This window comes from Pollachius pollachius (genome assembly GCF_949987615.1).
Source record: "Pollachius pollachius genome assembly, chromosome: 6".
NCBI classification, from domain to species: Eukaryota; Metazoa; Chordata; class Actinopteri; order Gadiformes; family Gadidae; genus Pollachius; species Pollachius pollachius.
In genome coordinates this window covers 393,804-409,877 of record NC_136939.1, presented here as the reverse complement: position 1 = coordinate 409,877, position 16,074 = coordinate 393,804, and the positions used below count along the sequence as shown (strand labels likewise).

Here is a 16,074-nt window from a genome sequence, read left to right as displayed (position 1 = left end):
CACAAAACAATCAGCAGCAGTTATCTCCGTACGGCCGCCGTGGGGTGTATCAAGAACTCACTGCTGTGGCAAATTGCCTTAACGCCCGTTTAGTCATAAAACCTAAACCTGCTATATCTATACATCTCCTCCCAAGGTAATAAAAAGTGACGCATACTTTCCAGAGTAGAGCACAAGCAAACAGGAATGCGGCAGGCTTTAATATGTCCCGGTAGACCTCTATAAATGCTAAAACAATCCCCCAGGCAATCTGGCAACAAGCATCTCTCTAATAAATGATACAGAACAATGACATCCATTTAACGAGTGTTTTACAGCACTGGTTAGGTCCCATCCCGGCCGAGAGCAGAACCAACCAACCAGTGCCGGGCGGTTAACAGCCGTCCATCAGGGAGGAATGCCATTAGTCCGAGCAATCCCACATCGTTAGAAAAGGTGAAGGACACTTGGATGACACGCGTGTGGTAATTGTTTTGTTGTCGTCGGGTGAAACCACAGTAAAATAATCAAGGCTAGGCCCAGTAAGGTACACAAGAAACATTTATTCCATCAGACAGCCGGCCGTTGCCTAATCCTTGTCAAAGGTTCCCTTATGGCCCCCACCTTGGCCCAGGATTGGAGCCTTCAGAAACACCCACATGCTTTCTCTCGTTAGAGATACGACCAAATGCAATATTGAGAATCCGATTAGAATGACACATGAAGAACACTTGTGCTTTGAAATACTTTTTAAACCGTTTTATGATTAACCACTCGATGAACTTGGACTGTGACAAGGTGCGTTTCAAATTATTGTCATTTTCTTTTGGGCGGGGATCGTTTCTGATAATGACCTAGGGATGGGCAACGTTTTTTCCCCCCAACACATTGCAAACTCTTGTGATCGACAACATATTAAACAAAAAAACATAAACCAGGCGAAATAAACCCTGGTCGGTATATTCTGAGACGATCTGGGAGGCAAGAAAAAGACAATAAGCGAAGCTGGAGGCGGCTGGTCCCCCTGTGGCCGGCTCTCATCACCGTATGGCTATCAGCCCCACGTCTATCAGCTTCTGGATCTTCTGGGCGATGACCGGGTTCTTTAGGTGGCTGCGGACAGAGAACACACTTAATGCTCCGTTCACCAGAACCACAGCGGTACTCTGGAACAGAGCGCTGATCAGAACCACAGAGGTACTCTGGAACAGAGCGCTGATCAGAACCACAGAGGTACTCTGGAACAGAGCGCTGATCAGAACCACAGAGGTACTCTGGAACAGAGCGCTGATCAGAACCACAGAGGTACTCTGGAACAGAGCGCTGATCAGAACCACAGAGGTACTCTGGAACAGAGCGCTGATCAGAACCACAGAGGTACTCTGGAACAGAGCGCTGATCAGAACCACAGAGGTACTCTGGAACAGAGCGCTGATCAGAACCACGGCGGTTCTCGGAGGGGATAGGTTATAGTCTTGGGGACGGAGCCGATATTATGTAGTGTTACGAGTTTGTCTTCACAACAGAAACGAAGCGGCTGAGTTTAGCTCGGGAGCCGACCAAGAGCCAGCGTGGCCGGGAAGGACTTTCTGTTACCAAGTCCAATCAGCGGTGTTGGCTCCGGCCCAGAACACCTGATGTCTACAGCCAGCAGCTGGACAGAGCGCCGCCGCAGCAGCCTGGTTACTGCGCTCTACCACCCCCTCGCCACCCCCCGCTCTCCTTCACGGCCCTCCGTAAAGGAGGAGGGCCGCACTCCAGTTCAGATCATTATGGGAAACATTTGTATGTTTGCCGTTAAACTGCACAGGCCGTTTTTTTAACGTGGGAGTCCATCCAACAGGGGGGGGTGGACCCCAGCGTGTTCCCTGCATACAGAAGAGAGGGGTCTTACTCGCTGAGGGCCTGGGGGTCCTTCTGCATCTGCTCCAGGATCATGCGCATGGCGGGGTCGCTCATGATCTGCTGCACCTCGGGGTCGCCCATCGCCCGCTTCTTCACCTCCTCCGGGGTGTCGTTCCTCACCGCCTGGCTCATCAGGCAGCGCTGGATGCCCTCCGTGGCCTCCTATAGGCGGGGGGGCAGGTTAACATGGGGGGCAGGTTAACATGGGGGGCAGGTTAATGTGGGGGGCAGGTTAACATGGAGGCAGGTTAACATGGGGGGGTAGGTTAACATGGAGGCAGGTTAACATGGGGGGCAGGTTAATGTGGGGGGCAGGTTAATGTGGGGGGCAGGTTAATGTGGGGGGCAGGTTAATGTGGGGGGCAGGTTAACATGGGGGCAGGTTAACATGGGGGGGTAGGTTAACATGGAGGCAGGTTAACATGGGGGGCAGGTTAATGTGGGGGGCAGGTTAATGTGGGGGGCAGGTTAATGTGGGGGGCAGGTTAATGTGGGGGGCAGGTTAATGTGGGGGGCAGGTTAATGTGGGGGGCAGGTTAACATGGGGGCAGGTTAACATGGGGGGGTAGGTTAACATGGGGGGCAGGTTAATGTGGGGGGCAGGTTAACATGGGGGGGCAGGTTAACATGGGGGGGTAGGTTAACATGGGGGGCAGGTTAACATGGGGGGCAGGTTAATGTGGGGGGCAGGTTAACATGGGGGGGTAGGTTAACATGGGGGCAGGTTAACATGGAGGCAGGTTAATGTGGGGGGCAGGTTAATGTGGGGGGCAGGTTAACATGGGGGCAGGTTAATGTGGGGGGCAGGTTAACATGGGGGGCAGGTTAACATGGGGGGCAGGTTAACATGGGGGCAGGTTAACATGGGGGGGCAGGTTAACATGGGGGGGCAGGTTAACATGGGGGCAGGTTAACATGGGGGCAGGTTAACATGGGGGGGCAGGTTAACATGGGGGGCAGGTTAACATGGGGGGGCAGGTTAACATGGGGGGCAGGTTAACATGGGGGGCAGGTTAATGTGGGGGGCAGGTTAACATGGGGGGGCAGGTTAACATGGGGGGGCAGGTTAACATGGGGGGGTAGGTTAACATGGGGGCAGGTTAACATGGGGGGCAGGTTAACATGGGGGCAGGTTAACATGGGGGCAGGTTAACATGGGGGGCAGGTTAACATGGGGGCAGGTTAACATGGGCGGGCAGGTTAACATGGGGGGGTAGGTTAACATGGGGGGCAGGTTAACATGGGGGGCAGGTTAACATGGGGGCAGGTTAACATGGGCGGGCAGGTTAACATGGGGTAGGGAGGGGGGGCAAGGTTAACAAGGGGTTGGAGGTCAGGTCATACATCAACACCCCCAGCATGGCCGCCTTACGTTAAGTCAATGACTAGGGCTGCAACTCACCATTATTTTCAGAGTTCATTACGTCTCGACATACATATACACACATATATACACACACACACACACACACATACACATACAGATCATTGTATGTGTCAACCTGCCCCCACACTGATCATCATCAGTAAGTGGGGGGGGGGGGGTCGAGGACGTTGGTCCTTAACCTCGCTGACTAATTAAATGAGTGGGAACAAACCGTATAAATAACCAGTTCCCCTTTAAAGGTGGAGGCCACGCACCCCATGCTTAATTCCAAATGATGAACAGACGGTATCAGAATGAGACGCTAGCTGACGAGGTTGTGGACGACTGAAGGCCAACAGCAGCGCTCCCTGGAGCACCCCTGGTTCCTGTTGTACGGGGGAACCCCGGCCGTACCTTAGAGGACGGGTCCAGGTCCATGGCCTTCTGGTAGGCCTCCATGGCCTTGGTGAAGTCCTTCATGGCCTCCAGAGCCGCCGCCTTGCGCGTGTAGCCTTTGACTGCAGACGAGGAGAGGAGCATGAATCAGTCTCAACACGAGGTTAGATGTTCAGTCTGTGTCTGGAGGGTTGCTTTAGAGGACTTACTGAAACTGGGTTCCAGTTTGATGCAATCCTCGCAGTCCTGTGGGAACGGAATCAAATAGAAGTGGTTCAGATCACATGCATGAATAGCGGTGAGAAAAATAATCAATTCTTCGATGCATCGCAATTCTCTCTAGAACGATTCCATCTCGATGCAGGTTAATTAATAATCGGAATTAAAAAATAATAATAATAATAATAATGTTCGCCTGCTGCAACATTCTGTTCGCCAGAGAGGGGTAATTTTAGTAATTTAAAAATTATTAAATTTATCTTCAGTGTGTATTGGCCAATCTGATTTGTCTTGACACGATTGCGATTCAGCCTACTCATAGCATGCACGCAAACTCACAGCCAGACACAGGAACTCCTTCTAATTCAAGAGCAGCCTTTTATTTAATGACATAGAAAATAAACAGAAAGAAAATAAAACTGAAACCTATTTTTTACATACCTCCACATTGTGTTGTAATGCAAGCTGCATTGATTATTGCATTGTTCATGGAAAGTCATATTTGTGAAAAAAGCTTTCTCTCCAATAAAATATTAGATAATTTAATTCATCTGTTGATGTCTTTAATGATCATCACAAAAATAGGAATTGATTAGCAAACTCTGAGTAGCAAACTCAGATGTATGTATATATTTTTGAAAATCACGCATGGAAATGTACATAAAAAAAATTGTTGCATCGAGATGCATTGATAATCGCTTTAGAATCTAATCGTTGACCTCGTAATCGGAATCAAATCGTGAGGTGCCAAGAGATTCCCACCCCTACATAGGGGTGTGCGTGCGTGCACGTGCACGTGCCTAACATGTGTGTGTGGTCACCTTGAGGGCCAGCTGGAACTCCAGCAGCTTGGTGTAGCAGGCGGCTCTGTTGCTGAAGAGCTTAGCATCCCGGGGGTTCCTCTTGATAGCCTCAGAGTAATGCTTCATGGCTAAGGGGTAGTCGCCTAGCGGACACAGACATACACATTGGATATGAGGGGAGATGGGGACATGGTCTCCATGTCTTTGACCATACATCTCGCTCAGTGGGCTGCGGAGGTCTTTGGGGAACCATGACAACTCAAATTCATCCTCCACCGGGACTAAAACAACACATCCAGCCTCCATGGTTCCATGATTACACTTCACCTGTTAGCATTTAGAACGCGTGTCGATGGTTTACCCAAAAACAAACCAGTACAGGCCCCAGCTGCCTCGAGCCCACAGGCCAGTGGAAGCCCCAGAACCAGCCCAGAACCAACCCCAGAACAAGCCCAGAACCAGCCCAGAACCAACCCCAGAACCAGCCCAGAACCAGCCCCAGAACCAAGCCCAGAACCAAGCCCAGAACCAAGCCCAGAACCAAGCCCAGAACCAGCCCAGAACCAACCCCAGAACCAACCCCAGAACCAGGCCCAGAACCAGCCCCAGAACCAACCCAGAACCCACCTTTCTGGAAGGCCTCGTTGCCGTGGGTCTTCTCCTCCAGGGCCATGTCAGGGTTGATGTACGCCATCTTCTCCTGGTCCTTCACGATCTTCTCCGCCTGCAGATCAGAGAACATTCAGCGTGCATCAAGGGTCCGTTCCAGAGCGTTGAACCTGAGGAGACACTGAGAGCCGCTCAGAGCTCTGAGTCCAGGGTTACTCACAGTGGAGCACAAGTAGAAAGAACGTAATGAGGAGGTTTAACGCGCTCAAATGGCCCTTCACCTCTCCATTGTGACGCAAACATCGCAGTGTTTAACTTCTGAGTTTGCTACATCTAGCTCAGCAGTAAGGACAGAGGACACATGCTCTCAGCAGTAAGGACAGAGGACACATGCTCTCAGCAGTAAGGACAGAGGACACATGCTCTCAGCAGTAAGGACGGAGGACACATGCTCTCAGCAGTAAGGACGGAGGACACATGCTCTCAGCAGTAAGGACAGAGGACACATGTTCTCAGCAGTAAGGACAGAGGACACATGCGCTCAGCAGTAAGGACGGAGGACACATGCTCTCAGCAGTAAGGACAGAGGACACATGCTCTCAGCAGTAAGGACAGAAGATACATGCTCTCAGCAGTAAGGACGGAGGACACATGCTCTCAGCAGTAAGGACAGAGGACACATTCTCTCAGCAGTAAGGACAGAGGACACATGCTCTCAGCAGTAAGGACGGAGGACACATGCTCTCAGCAGTAAGGACGGAGGACACATGCTCTCAGCAGTAAGGACAGAGGACACATGCTCTCAGCAGTAAGGACGGACCTGTTGACACTTCTTCAGGACATCGGGGGTGCGGTGCTCCGTCAGACTCTTGTTGAAGAACTGGACTGCCTCCTTGTACTTCTCCTCCTTGAAGTACGAGTTCCCGATTCGAGCCAGCACCCTGTGGAGGAGGAGAGATCACATGAGCTTCACTCAGGATGGACAGCTGGGGTCACAGAATGAAGGCATGGGCCACTTCTTCAAATAACAATAAGCAAACAACTGGGGTTTTAACATCCTGGATAGGAAAACCATGCATCTCTCCTTTGGCCACCCAAGGAAACAAGTGTAGCTTTGCTCATAGAAAGAAATCGATCATGGATATATATTTGTGTGGAAACCATAACTGACTTGGCGATCTGTCTGTAGTCCTCTCGGTTCTCTCTGCCCACGTCGATGGCCTTCTCACACAGCTCTCTGCACTTGTCCATCTCTCCTTTCTCAAAGAACACCGCTGAGGAGAAGACAACATCAGGACCTCTGTGGACAGCATCACATCTCCCCACGCCTCCCCAGATATCAAACATACCCCGGAGATACTGGGAGACACTGGTTATTGAGGAGTGAATGTCTTCTCTATTACCCTGTATTTATTTTATTTAGCGAATGCAAATTTCTCAAGACAAGCAGTGGCCTCTTGATCTAAATGGTGGAGGGAGATTAGACCTCCTTTCAGTCTTTGGAAAGGGCAGGCTTCAAAAACATGCTCCATAGTTTGCTTCTCTCCGCAGGCACACATTGAGCTCGGCCTGCTTCCCATCTGGGAAGGCTGGCCAAGCAGGAACCCTGACCAGGGATCTGTTTAAGGTGGACCACTGTCTCTAGGGAGGTTGGGGCCAGGGATCTGTTTAAGGTGGACCACTGTCTCTAGGGAGGTTGGTACCAGTTGATCTGTTTAAGGTGGACCACTGTTCATAGGGAGGTTGGTGCCAGGGATCTGTTTAAGGTGGACCACTGTCTCTAGGGAGGTTGGTACCAGGGACTGGTTGGGTCGGGTCTGACACCAGATGTTTGTTTGGGATGTCTTTGGATTCCCATTCTGTTGCCCAAGTTGGACGTCTAGATGGGAGACGTGCGGGTGGTGGGTTGTAGTGTCGGTATGGATTGGTAAGTGGGGGGAATCTTTGACCTTTTGGAGCATCCTAAAAGTGAGTTTGGTTCGTCTGGTCTCCCAGTATCCCCGTAGATACTGGGACACTGCGGGTTGAGGGGTGAATGTTCTTCCCCATTACCCCGTAGATACTGGGAGTTACTGGGAGACACTGGTTGTTGAGTGGTGATGTTGATCTCCTCCCAGGTGAGTCAGTACCTGCTTGGTTGGAGATGTAGGTCATGTTGCTGGGGTCGTGGCTGACGGCCTCTTCATAGTGTTGCAGCGCTGCCTCAAAGTCCTTGTTCTTATACGCTGCATTCCCCTGTTCTTTAGCCTTCAAAGCCTGCCACAACAATGAGGATTAATCAGAATAATTACCAAAGCAGTTGAAAGGTTAACGCAGGTCTTGGCATTAATTAACAGCCGCAAGTAAGCAAATTATTCATTATTACACAAGAGAATAATAGGTTCTGTAGAATATTGAATATGGACTCAAATGGGCAACACATTAACATATTAACTAAATTAATAAATTGCTTGCAATTAAGTTGATTTATTGTGGCAATTATTCACAGCTGGAGAGCAGAATTTGGTTGTCGTTTCCGCTCGGAGCGTTAATCGTGATGTAGCTGCCAGCCGTTTTGTTTAGGTTGCAGCTTTGCAACGAGAGCCGCAGGAAGCCATCCCGTCCTTCTCCATGAGGGGCCGCCGTCACACGCATCATCGTGATGTCACAGAAACCCGTTTACCGTCCGTAACGTCCTAAAGAGCGTTACCCAGCACCGCGTCCCTAACACACAGTCCCCCACACACACATTACCCAGGCCCCCAAACACACACACACACACACACATTACCCAGGCCCCCAAACACACACACACACACACACACACACATTACCCAGGCCCCCAAACACACACACACACACACACACACATTACCCAGGCCCCCAAACACACACACACACACACACACACACATTACCCAGGCCCCCAAACACACACACATTACCCAGGCCCCCAAACACACACACACACACACACACACACATTACTGAGGCCCCCCCCACACACACACATTACCCAGGCCCCAACACACACACACACACACACCCCCCCCACCCCCCAGTGGGCTCCTCCTAGCTTAACGGCCTGGATCGATCAAAGTGGCCGTTTCAGGTTTTATGGAGAGTTGAAGTGTCGGGTGATTAGCCTCAAGGTGGGATGAGGGGAGACGTTAACGACGCCGTCGTAGAGGTAGACCCACCTTCCTCTTGTTGTCGGGCAGGTCTTCCTCTTTGGGGGCGGGGGCCTTGGTCTCCTTGGGCTTGGGGGGCGGGGCCTGCCGGGGCTCCTCCTCCTCGTCCATCCCGGCCAGGTCCAGCCCCAGCAGGACCGAGAGGGTGGTCATCACTCTGGGGTCCTGCAGCTTCCTGCCAGCGGGGAGCAGGGGACATGCTGAGGCTGCAGGACTCCTCCTCCAGGACCCCGCTATGTAGCCATGTGCTACATAGCGACACTTAGCCATGTGCTACATAGCGACACTTAGCCATGTGCTACATAGCGACACTTAGCCATGTGCTACATAGAGACACTTAGCCATGTGCTACATAGCGACACTTAGCCATGTGCTACATAGCGACACTTAGCCATGTGCTACATAGCGACACTTAGCCATGTGCTACATAGCGACACTTAGCATTATGCTATGTTGAACCATTTTAGCCCAGCGCCAAATAACACATAGCTTTGTGCATAGCAAAACCTGACCCTAATGCAAGTAGCCCCCTTTAGCCGCGTGCTACGTAGCTCCAGGAGGGCTTGGGGCGGTACGTACGTGCCGAGCTCCGACGGCCGGCTCTTGAGCTGCTCCAGCAGCTCTCTGTAGCTGGGGTCGGCCAGCAGGCCGCAGGTCCGCGGGTCGCTCTCCAGCTTCTCCAGCATGTTGGGCATGGAGAAGGGGTTCATCATCTTCTTCTCTGGGGAGGAAGACGCATGTTAGCATGAGGAAGGTACGACACACACACACGGTCTGGGTTCCATCCACGACGTCCGCACTCATTTATTGAGAATGAACCCGCTGCTAGTGAGGAACCTAGCGGACCCCTAGTGAGGAACCTAGCAGAACCCTAGTGAGGAACCTAGCAGACCCCTAGTGAGGAACCTAGCAGACCCCTAGTGAGGAACCTAGCAGAACCCTAGTGAGGAACCTAGCAGAACCCTAGTGAGGGACTAGCGGACCCCTAGTGAGGAACCTAGCAGAACCCTAGTGAGGAACCTAGCAGACCCCTAGTGAGGAACCTAGCAGAACCCTAGTGAGGAACCTAGCAGAACCCTAGTGAGGAACCTAGCAGAACCCTAGTGAGGGACTAGCGGACCCCTAGTGAGGAACCTAGCAGAACCCTAGTGAGGAACCTAGCAGACCCCTAGTGAGGAACCTAGCAGACCCCTAGTGAGGGACTAGTGGACCCCTACCTGCTAGTGAGGGACTAGCGGACCCCTACCAGTTAGTGAGGGACTAGTGGACCACTAGTGAGGAACCTAGCAGAACCCTAGTGAGGGACTAGCGGACCCCTACCTGCTAGTTAGGGACTAGTGGACCCCTAGAGAGGAACCTAGCAGACCCCTAGTGAGGGACTAGCGGACCCCTACCTGCAGTGGTCTTGTTGTAAAAAACACCTGGTGGGATGGTGGATTTTAAGTTTTAGGGACAGACAGGGGCGTAGCCAGGACATTATTACTGTGGTGGGGGGTGGGTGGTGGACTCCATTGTCAATATTTATTCATAATGTCAAATTATAACACAAATAAGAATAATAAGTCAAGGTTAGATCAAACTAATAGGGCATATATTTCAGCTTTCTTTAGACCGTTTTTGTTTGTGATTTTTTAATTAAAAAATATTTAAATTTAATTATATATACAGTGGGGCAAAAAAGTATTTAGTCAGCCACCAATTGTGCAAGTTCTCCCACTTAAAAAGATGAGAGAGGCCTGTAATTTTCATCATAGGTATACCTCAGCTATGAGAGACGAAATGAAAAAAAAAAAATCTAGAAAATCACATTGTCTGATTTTTAAAGAATTTATTTGCAAATTATGGTGGAAAATAAGTATTTGGTCAATAACAAAAGGTCATCTCAATACTTTGTTACATGCCCTTTGTTGGCAATGACAGAGGTCAAACGTTTTCTGTAAGTCTTTACAAGGTTTTCACACACTGCTGCTGGTATTTTGGCCCATTCCTCCATGCAGATCTCCTCTAGAGCAGTGATGTTTTTGGGCCTTCGCTGGGCAACACAGACTTTCAACTCCCTCCAAAGATTTTCTATGGGGTTGAGATCTGGAGACTGGCTAGGCCACTCCAGGACCTTGAAATGCTTCTTACGAAGCCACTCCTTCGTTGCCCGGGCGGTGTGTTTGGGGTCATTGTCATGCTGAAAGACCCAGCCACGTTTCATCTTCAGTGCCCTTGCTGATGGAAGGAGGTTTTCACTCAAAATCTCACGATACATGGCCCCATTCATTCTTTCCGTCACACGGATCAGACGTCCTGGTCCCTTGGCAGAAAAACAGCCCCAAACCATGATGTTTCCACCCCCATGCTTTACTGTAGGTATGGTGTTCTTTGGATGCAACTCAGCATTCTTTCTCCTCCAAACACGACGAGTTGAGTTTTTACCAAAAAGTTCTATTTCGGTTTCATCTGACCATATGACATTCTCCCAATCCTGTTCTGGATCATCCAAATGCTCTCTAGCAAACTTCAAACGGGCCCGGACATGCACTGGCTTTAGCAGGGGGACACGTCTGGCACTGCAGGATTTGAGTCCCTGGCGGCGTAGTGTGTTAGTGATGGTAGCCTTTGTTACTTTGGTCCCAGCTCTCTGGAGGTCATTCACTAGGTCCCCCCGTGTGGTTCTGGGATTTTTGTTCACAGTTCTTGTGATCATTTTGACCCCACAGGGTGAGATCTTGCGTGGAGCCCCAGATCGAGGGAGATTATCAGTGGTCTTGTATGTATTCCATTTCCTAATAATTGCTCCCACAGTTGATTTCTTCACACCAAGCTGCTTACCTATTGCAGATTCAGACTTCCCAGCCTGGTGCAGGTCTACAATTGTGTTTCTGGTGTCCTTTGACAGCTCTTTGGTCTTGGCCATAGTGGAGTTTGGAGTGTGACTGTTTGAGGTTGTGGACAGGTGTCTTTTATACTGATAAGGAGTTCAAACAGGTGCCATTAATACAGGTAACAAGTGGAGGACAGAGGAGCCTCTTAAAGAAGAAGTTACAGGTCTGTGACAGCCAGAAATCTTGCTGGTTTGTAGGTGACCAAATACTTATTTTCCACCATAATTTGCAAATAAATTCATCAGTCATTTTCTGGATTTTTTTTTTCATTTTGTCTCTCATAGCTGAGGTTTACCTATGATAAAAATTACAGGCCTCTCTCGTCTTTTTAAGTGGGAGAACTTGCACAATTGGTGGCTGACTAAATACTTTTTTGCCCCACTGTATATATATTTTTTTTTATCAGAATCGGGGGGCCAGCGGCGTGGCCAACCTCCGGCCAGGGTGAACCCTAGTGAGGCTGTTCCCATGTGGCTACGCTCCTGGGAACAGATCATTTGTGCTGATGACAGCGCATATGGTGGAAGACCAACGGTTTGATAATTATTTTTATTATTATCATTGTTATTATATTATTATATATTTTTTGGGATAATATAAGAGCGATGACTACTGTCATCGATCCCCCAAAACGCAGCTGATCGGACGCATCACACGATTTGGGGGCATGTATCGCATTTAAGGATTTTAAAAACTGATTCTTATTCTTTTTTTTTAAAAATGCATTCGGCAGAGGAGGGAGACAAGAGTTGCTCACGGGTTGGAATGAAAGGGAGAAAAAGGGAAAGAGTTGCCTGCTAAAGCGATGTCTGAGGTGCAGAGACAGCTTCAGGCTACCAGTGTCTGTCTCGTACGGTGTGGAATGAGAGCTCGTTAAGGCACTATTGCGCAAGCACGCAGGCGCGCAGCAAGCGTGCCTGCGCAATAGCATACTGCCCGAGAATGCAGTAACGCTGTCAAATCTGTCCCTGGGAAAAGTAACGTTGCGCCGAATTGAAAAAGGAAACCGCTATAATGAAATAGCGGTAATATTTCCACATTAATAGATAAAATAACAGGGGATGGGAAGGGGGGATGGCTGTTTCAGAAGGGGGATGATTTTGATCATTTTAATTCCAAAGGGGGATGCCATCCCCCTTCAACCCGAGGGCTGCCTACCTGCTAGTGAGGGACTAGCGGACCCCTACCTGCTAGTGAGGGACTAGCGGACCCCTACCTGCTAGTGAGGGACTAGCGGACCCCTACCTGCTAGTGAGGGACTAGCGGACCCCTACCTGCTAGTGAGGGACTAGCGGACCCCTACCTGCTAGTGAGGGACTAGCGGACCCCTACCTGCTAGCCGGGCCTCGATGTTCTGCAGCCCCTCCTTCAGCTGCGGGTTGCTGGGCTCCTGCCTCATGCCCTCCTGGTACGTGGCCTTGGCCTCCTCCAAGCGGCCCAGGAACTCAAGCGCCGCCGCCTTCCGGGAGTAACCCTGGTAACCAGACGGGTCGGAGGTCAGTGTGACGGGACTTGTTACCGGGGGCGCTCTGCACCAGAGCGTTAAGTTACCAAACATTATAGTATTAAGTACAACCAGACTTAATAACAAACGGTAGCGCTTGGTGACAATATGTCGCCTTCTTCAAGTGTTGTGTTAAACGACGAGGAACCATTTGAAAAACATTTTGAAAGCCTTTAAAAGGCCGTCTTCTTCCCAAACCTGTGAGGGGAGCTCGGTTCAGGGCTAAGAGACTCCCCCAGCCATAAGCAGCTGAATAATGGAGGGCATATCGATCTCACCTTGCCCCAGTCGGGCTTGATGGTGATGGTCTGGCAGGCGTCTTGGAGCGCGCTCTCGTAGTTGCCCTTCTTGGCGTGGGCGGCCGAGCGGTTGCTGAACAGGACGTGGTTGGAGGGGTCGAGGGCCAGCGCCTCCGTGTAGCAGCGCACCGCCTCATCCACCTTCCCCGCGCTCAGCGCCTTGTTTCCCTGGTCTTTTAATGCCGAAACCTGGCGACAGAACACCGGAGGGAGCGGATTAGTTCACAACAGGCGGGCTGAGGTGAAGCCCCTCATTCTCCTCAGCCTCCAACACAGATGCTAAAACAGCCACTGGGAGTTCTGGGAAGGAGGGGGAGCCGTGTTCCACGGGGTCACAAACCACAGCTACTCTGATATTTTTCATACATTTGAAGGGACTACATGTTGTCACAGCGAGACTATTTCAGAAGCCTTTTTTGTTTAAATTCTCTTTACATCCAAAGAGCAATAGATCAATGTAAAGCTCTTTCAGGGGAGAGGTCTGAGGAGAGAGGGGAGATTCTTCCAATGTCCACCTTACTCTGGCTGGGTCCCCAGCGGCCCACCTTGCCTCAAAAGGTGCAGCCCGTGTTATTTGGAGGCAGGTAGACTCACTGACTTGGCAGAAATGGAATGTAATATTTAAATATATATTTAATTAGTTTTAAATCCTATGAAAATAAGACTTTTGTTTTCGTTGGCTCAGAATTAACCTTTGATATCTCCATAGGGAGCGGCCTCCTCCTCAACAGCCCAGCAGGTCCCTACAGTAGCCCAGAGGGGACAAACTGTTCTGTGGAGGCTACGACCTAGGAGTCTATCAAGGAACCCTTTCACTTGACCCTACGCTACTCGATGCCGTCAGGGGATGATTTGAATACCTACTGGCAGTGCAGACCAGTGCAGCCCCCCCTGAGTGGTTGGAGAAGGAGTGAGGGGGGGGGGGGATTCAGTTGGTGGCAATCTGAAACCTTACCACCAGATGCCACTAAATCCTTAAGTATGAGCACTTTAATGTGTATGAAATGTGCCAGACATAACACTGTTCATATACAGCTCCGTAAGTGGAGGGGAGGGGTTATTGGGTAAGTGGCGTGGCTGGAGTGGGGATACTTCCTACCCCAGGGTAGAACACTAAGGCCTTGCTGATAAGCCCATATGGTTGCAATGGAGGATGCACCTACACCCATATGTGAAGACAAGTAGGACAACTCCCCAATAGCAGCAGTGTTAACGACACAAATTAAACATAGTGCTCCAGACAGCCTTCTCTCTCACAACCTAAAGCTTAATTACAAGATATCTGGCAACACAATGGCTGGTCTTTTCAGTCAAACGGCCAAGACTCAGCTGCTGCTGACAGACTCAGTGCAGCACCTGGCTGGGGCCCCAGATACAGATGGCCCCTGGCATTACCCCCCCCTGCTTTACACTCCTTGGTATTGGAGAGATTTAATGGGTTCACTTTATGGTTCAGATTGGGTTTACTACTCAGAGATTTACCTTTACATTTAGCAGACGCTTTTATCCAAAGCAATTTACAATAAGTGCATTTGTCATAAGAAAGTTAAACAATATATCGCTGTCGGTACAGTAAGGATGTTAAATAGTTTGAGGTTCATGAATAAACAAACAAAACATATAATGTGAAGCCTGTAGTGAGGTTTAAGTAGAATAAATTGGCTATTTTAATTGATTCTCAAAGTTTAGGGTTTGAATTATCCAGTTCCTAAAAACAAAATGTATAATGCTAATCAGATCATATATTTAAACATGCAATTAATGCAATGAATTAAACTTGAGGAAATGCATTAACAAAACTTTCTCTAAAAGCCAACTTTCTCTATTGACTACAACAGACCTAAGGTGAACTCACGGCCTGTGAAGCGGCGGTCGGTCCAGTCACATCACTACAACTCAAAGGTCGAACGAACATTCGAGACTGCATGTGGAAGCTATGGCCCAAACAGGCTGAGGCAGACCCAGAAAGACCCCTCACCCCTCCCGCTGGGGGGCAGGGATTAGGAGACCCACCAAGTACTCTTCACACTGCATGAGAAGTTAGGGGCTTTAACCGACTGTCCTTGCGGCTAAAGCTAAGAGTACGTGATGCTGATGAGCTGGTTGGGTGGACCTCAATCTGGATAGAGAGCCCTTATGAAATTCTCCTCCAACTTACATGATTAATAATAATAAACCAATAGCCCTAATACTCATAGTTGGAGGCTAGCCGGCCCCATGGTAGCCGCTAGCTACGGTGCTCCCCTAAGACCAGCCCGGAGCTGGACCACCTCATCAGACCCTGTAAACCCAGCCCGTCCATTAGGTGGTGGTCCGCCCCCCCCACCAGGGACCCGGTGCAGAGAAGGGATCCGAGTCCAACAAGGTTCCAGAGTGACGTTGATGCTTGGTTAGTGTTAGCTCGTTAGCTGTATCATGACACAAAGCAGGCTGATAAAGGATCCGAATGGCCCGGGCGGTGAGCACTCAGACCCCGCGTAGAGCGGAGACCCCCCCTGACCCCCCACCCGACATACACCGCATGTTTTAAACCTTTAAACGGGTTCTTTGGGGCTAAAAGGCAGGCTAATGCAGATACTCACTTTCTCCATGGTGCAACCATGAGGTTCCTTCCAGAAGCTACTGAGACCGGAGCGCCGCCCCTAACCAGCCCCGGGTTGCCAGGTTCCGCCTGAGACCGGAGCGCCGCCCCTGAACCAGCCCTGGGTTGCCAGGTTCAGCCTGAGACCGGAGCGCCGCCGCTGAACCAGCCCCAGGTTGCCAGGTTCTGCTTTACAAACCCGCGTCTTCGGCGGGGGATGGGGACACTGCGCCGATGAGAAAGTTAGAAAACGAACTGCCACCCAGTACACGGCATCATATCAGAAATTCAATGTATATATATTGCTTATTCTGAAACATTATTATTAGTAGAAATAAACTAGAATATATTAAATATCAACTAGTAATTA

The 16,074-nt window shown here is 50.1% G+C and overlaps 1 protein-coding gene across 1 annotated transcript; it reads right to left on the bottom strand.

Moving 5' to 3' along the window:
• Positions 1-522: 522 nt before the first annotated feature.
• On the bottom strand, positions 523-15,764 carry stip1 (stress-induced phosphoprotein 1). The gene is made up of 14 exons (XM_079738836.1): positions 15,706-15,764; positions 13,103-13,312; positions 12,653-12,794; positions 9,027-9,168; positions 8,457-8,622; positions 7,407-7,533; positions 6,449-6,551; positions 6,098-6,218; positions 5,296-5,392; positions 4,687-4,811; positions 3,856-3,892; positions 3,665-3,768; positions 1,874-2,046; positions 523-1,092 (listed from the first exon to the last, which is right to left on the bottom strand). The coding sequence occupies exons 1-14, from the start codon at positions 15,712-15,714 to the stop codon at positions 1,020-1,022; spliced, it is 1,629 nt and encodes a 542-aa protein (XP_079594962.1). The 5' UTR covers positions 15,715-15,764; the 3' UTR covers positions 523-1,019.
• Between the last annotated feature and the right edge of the window lie 310 nt (positions 15,765-16,074).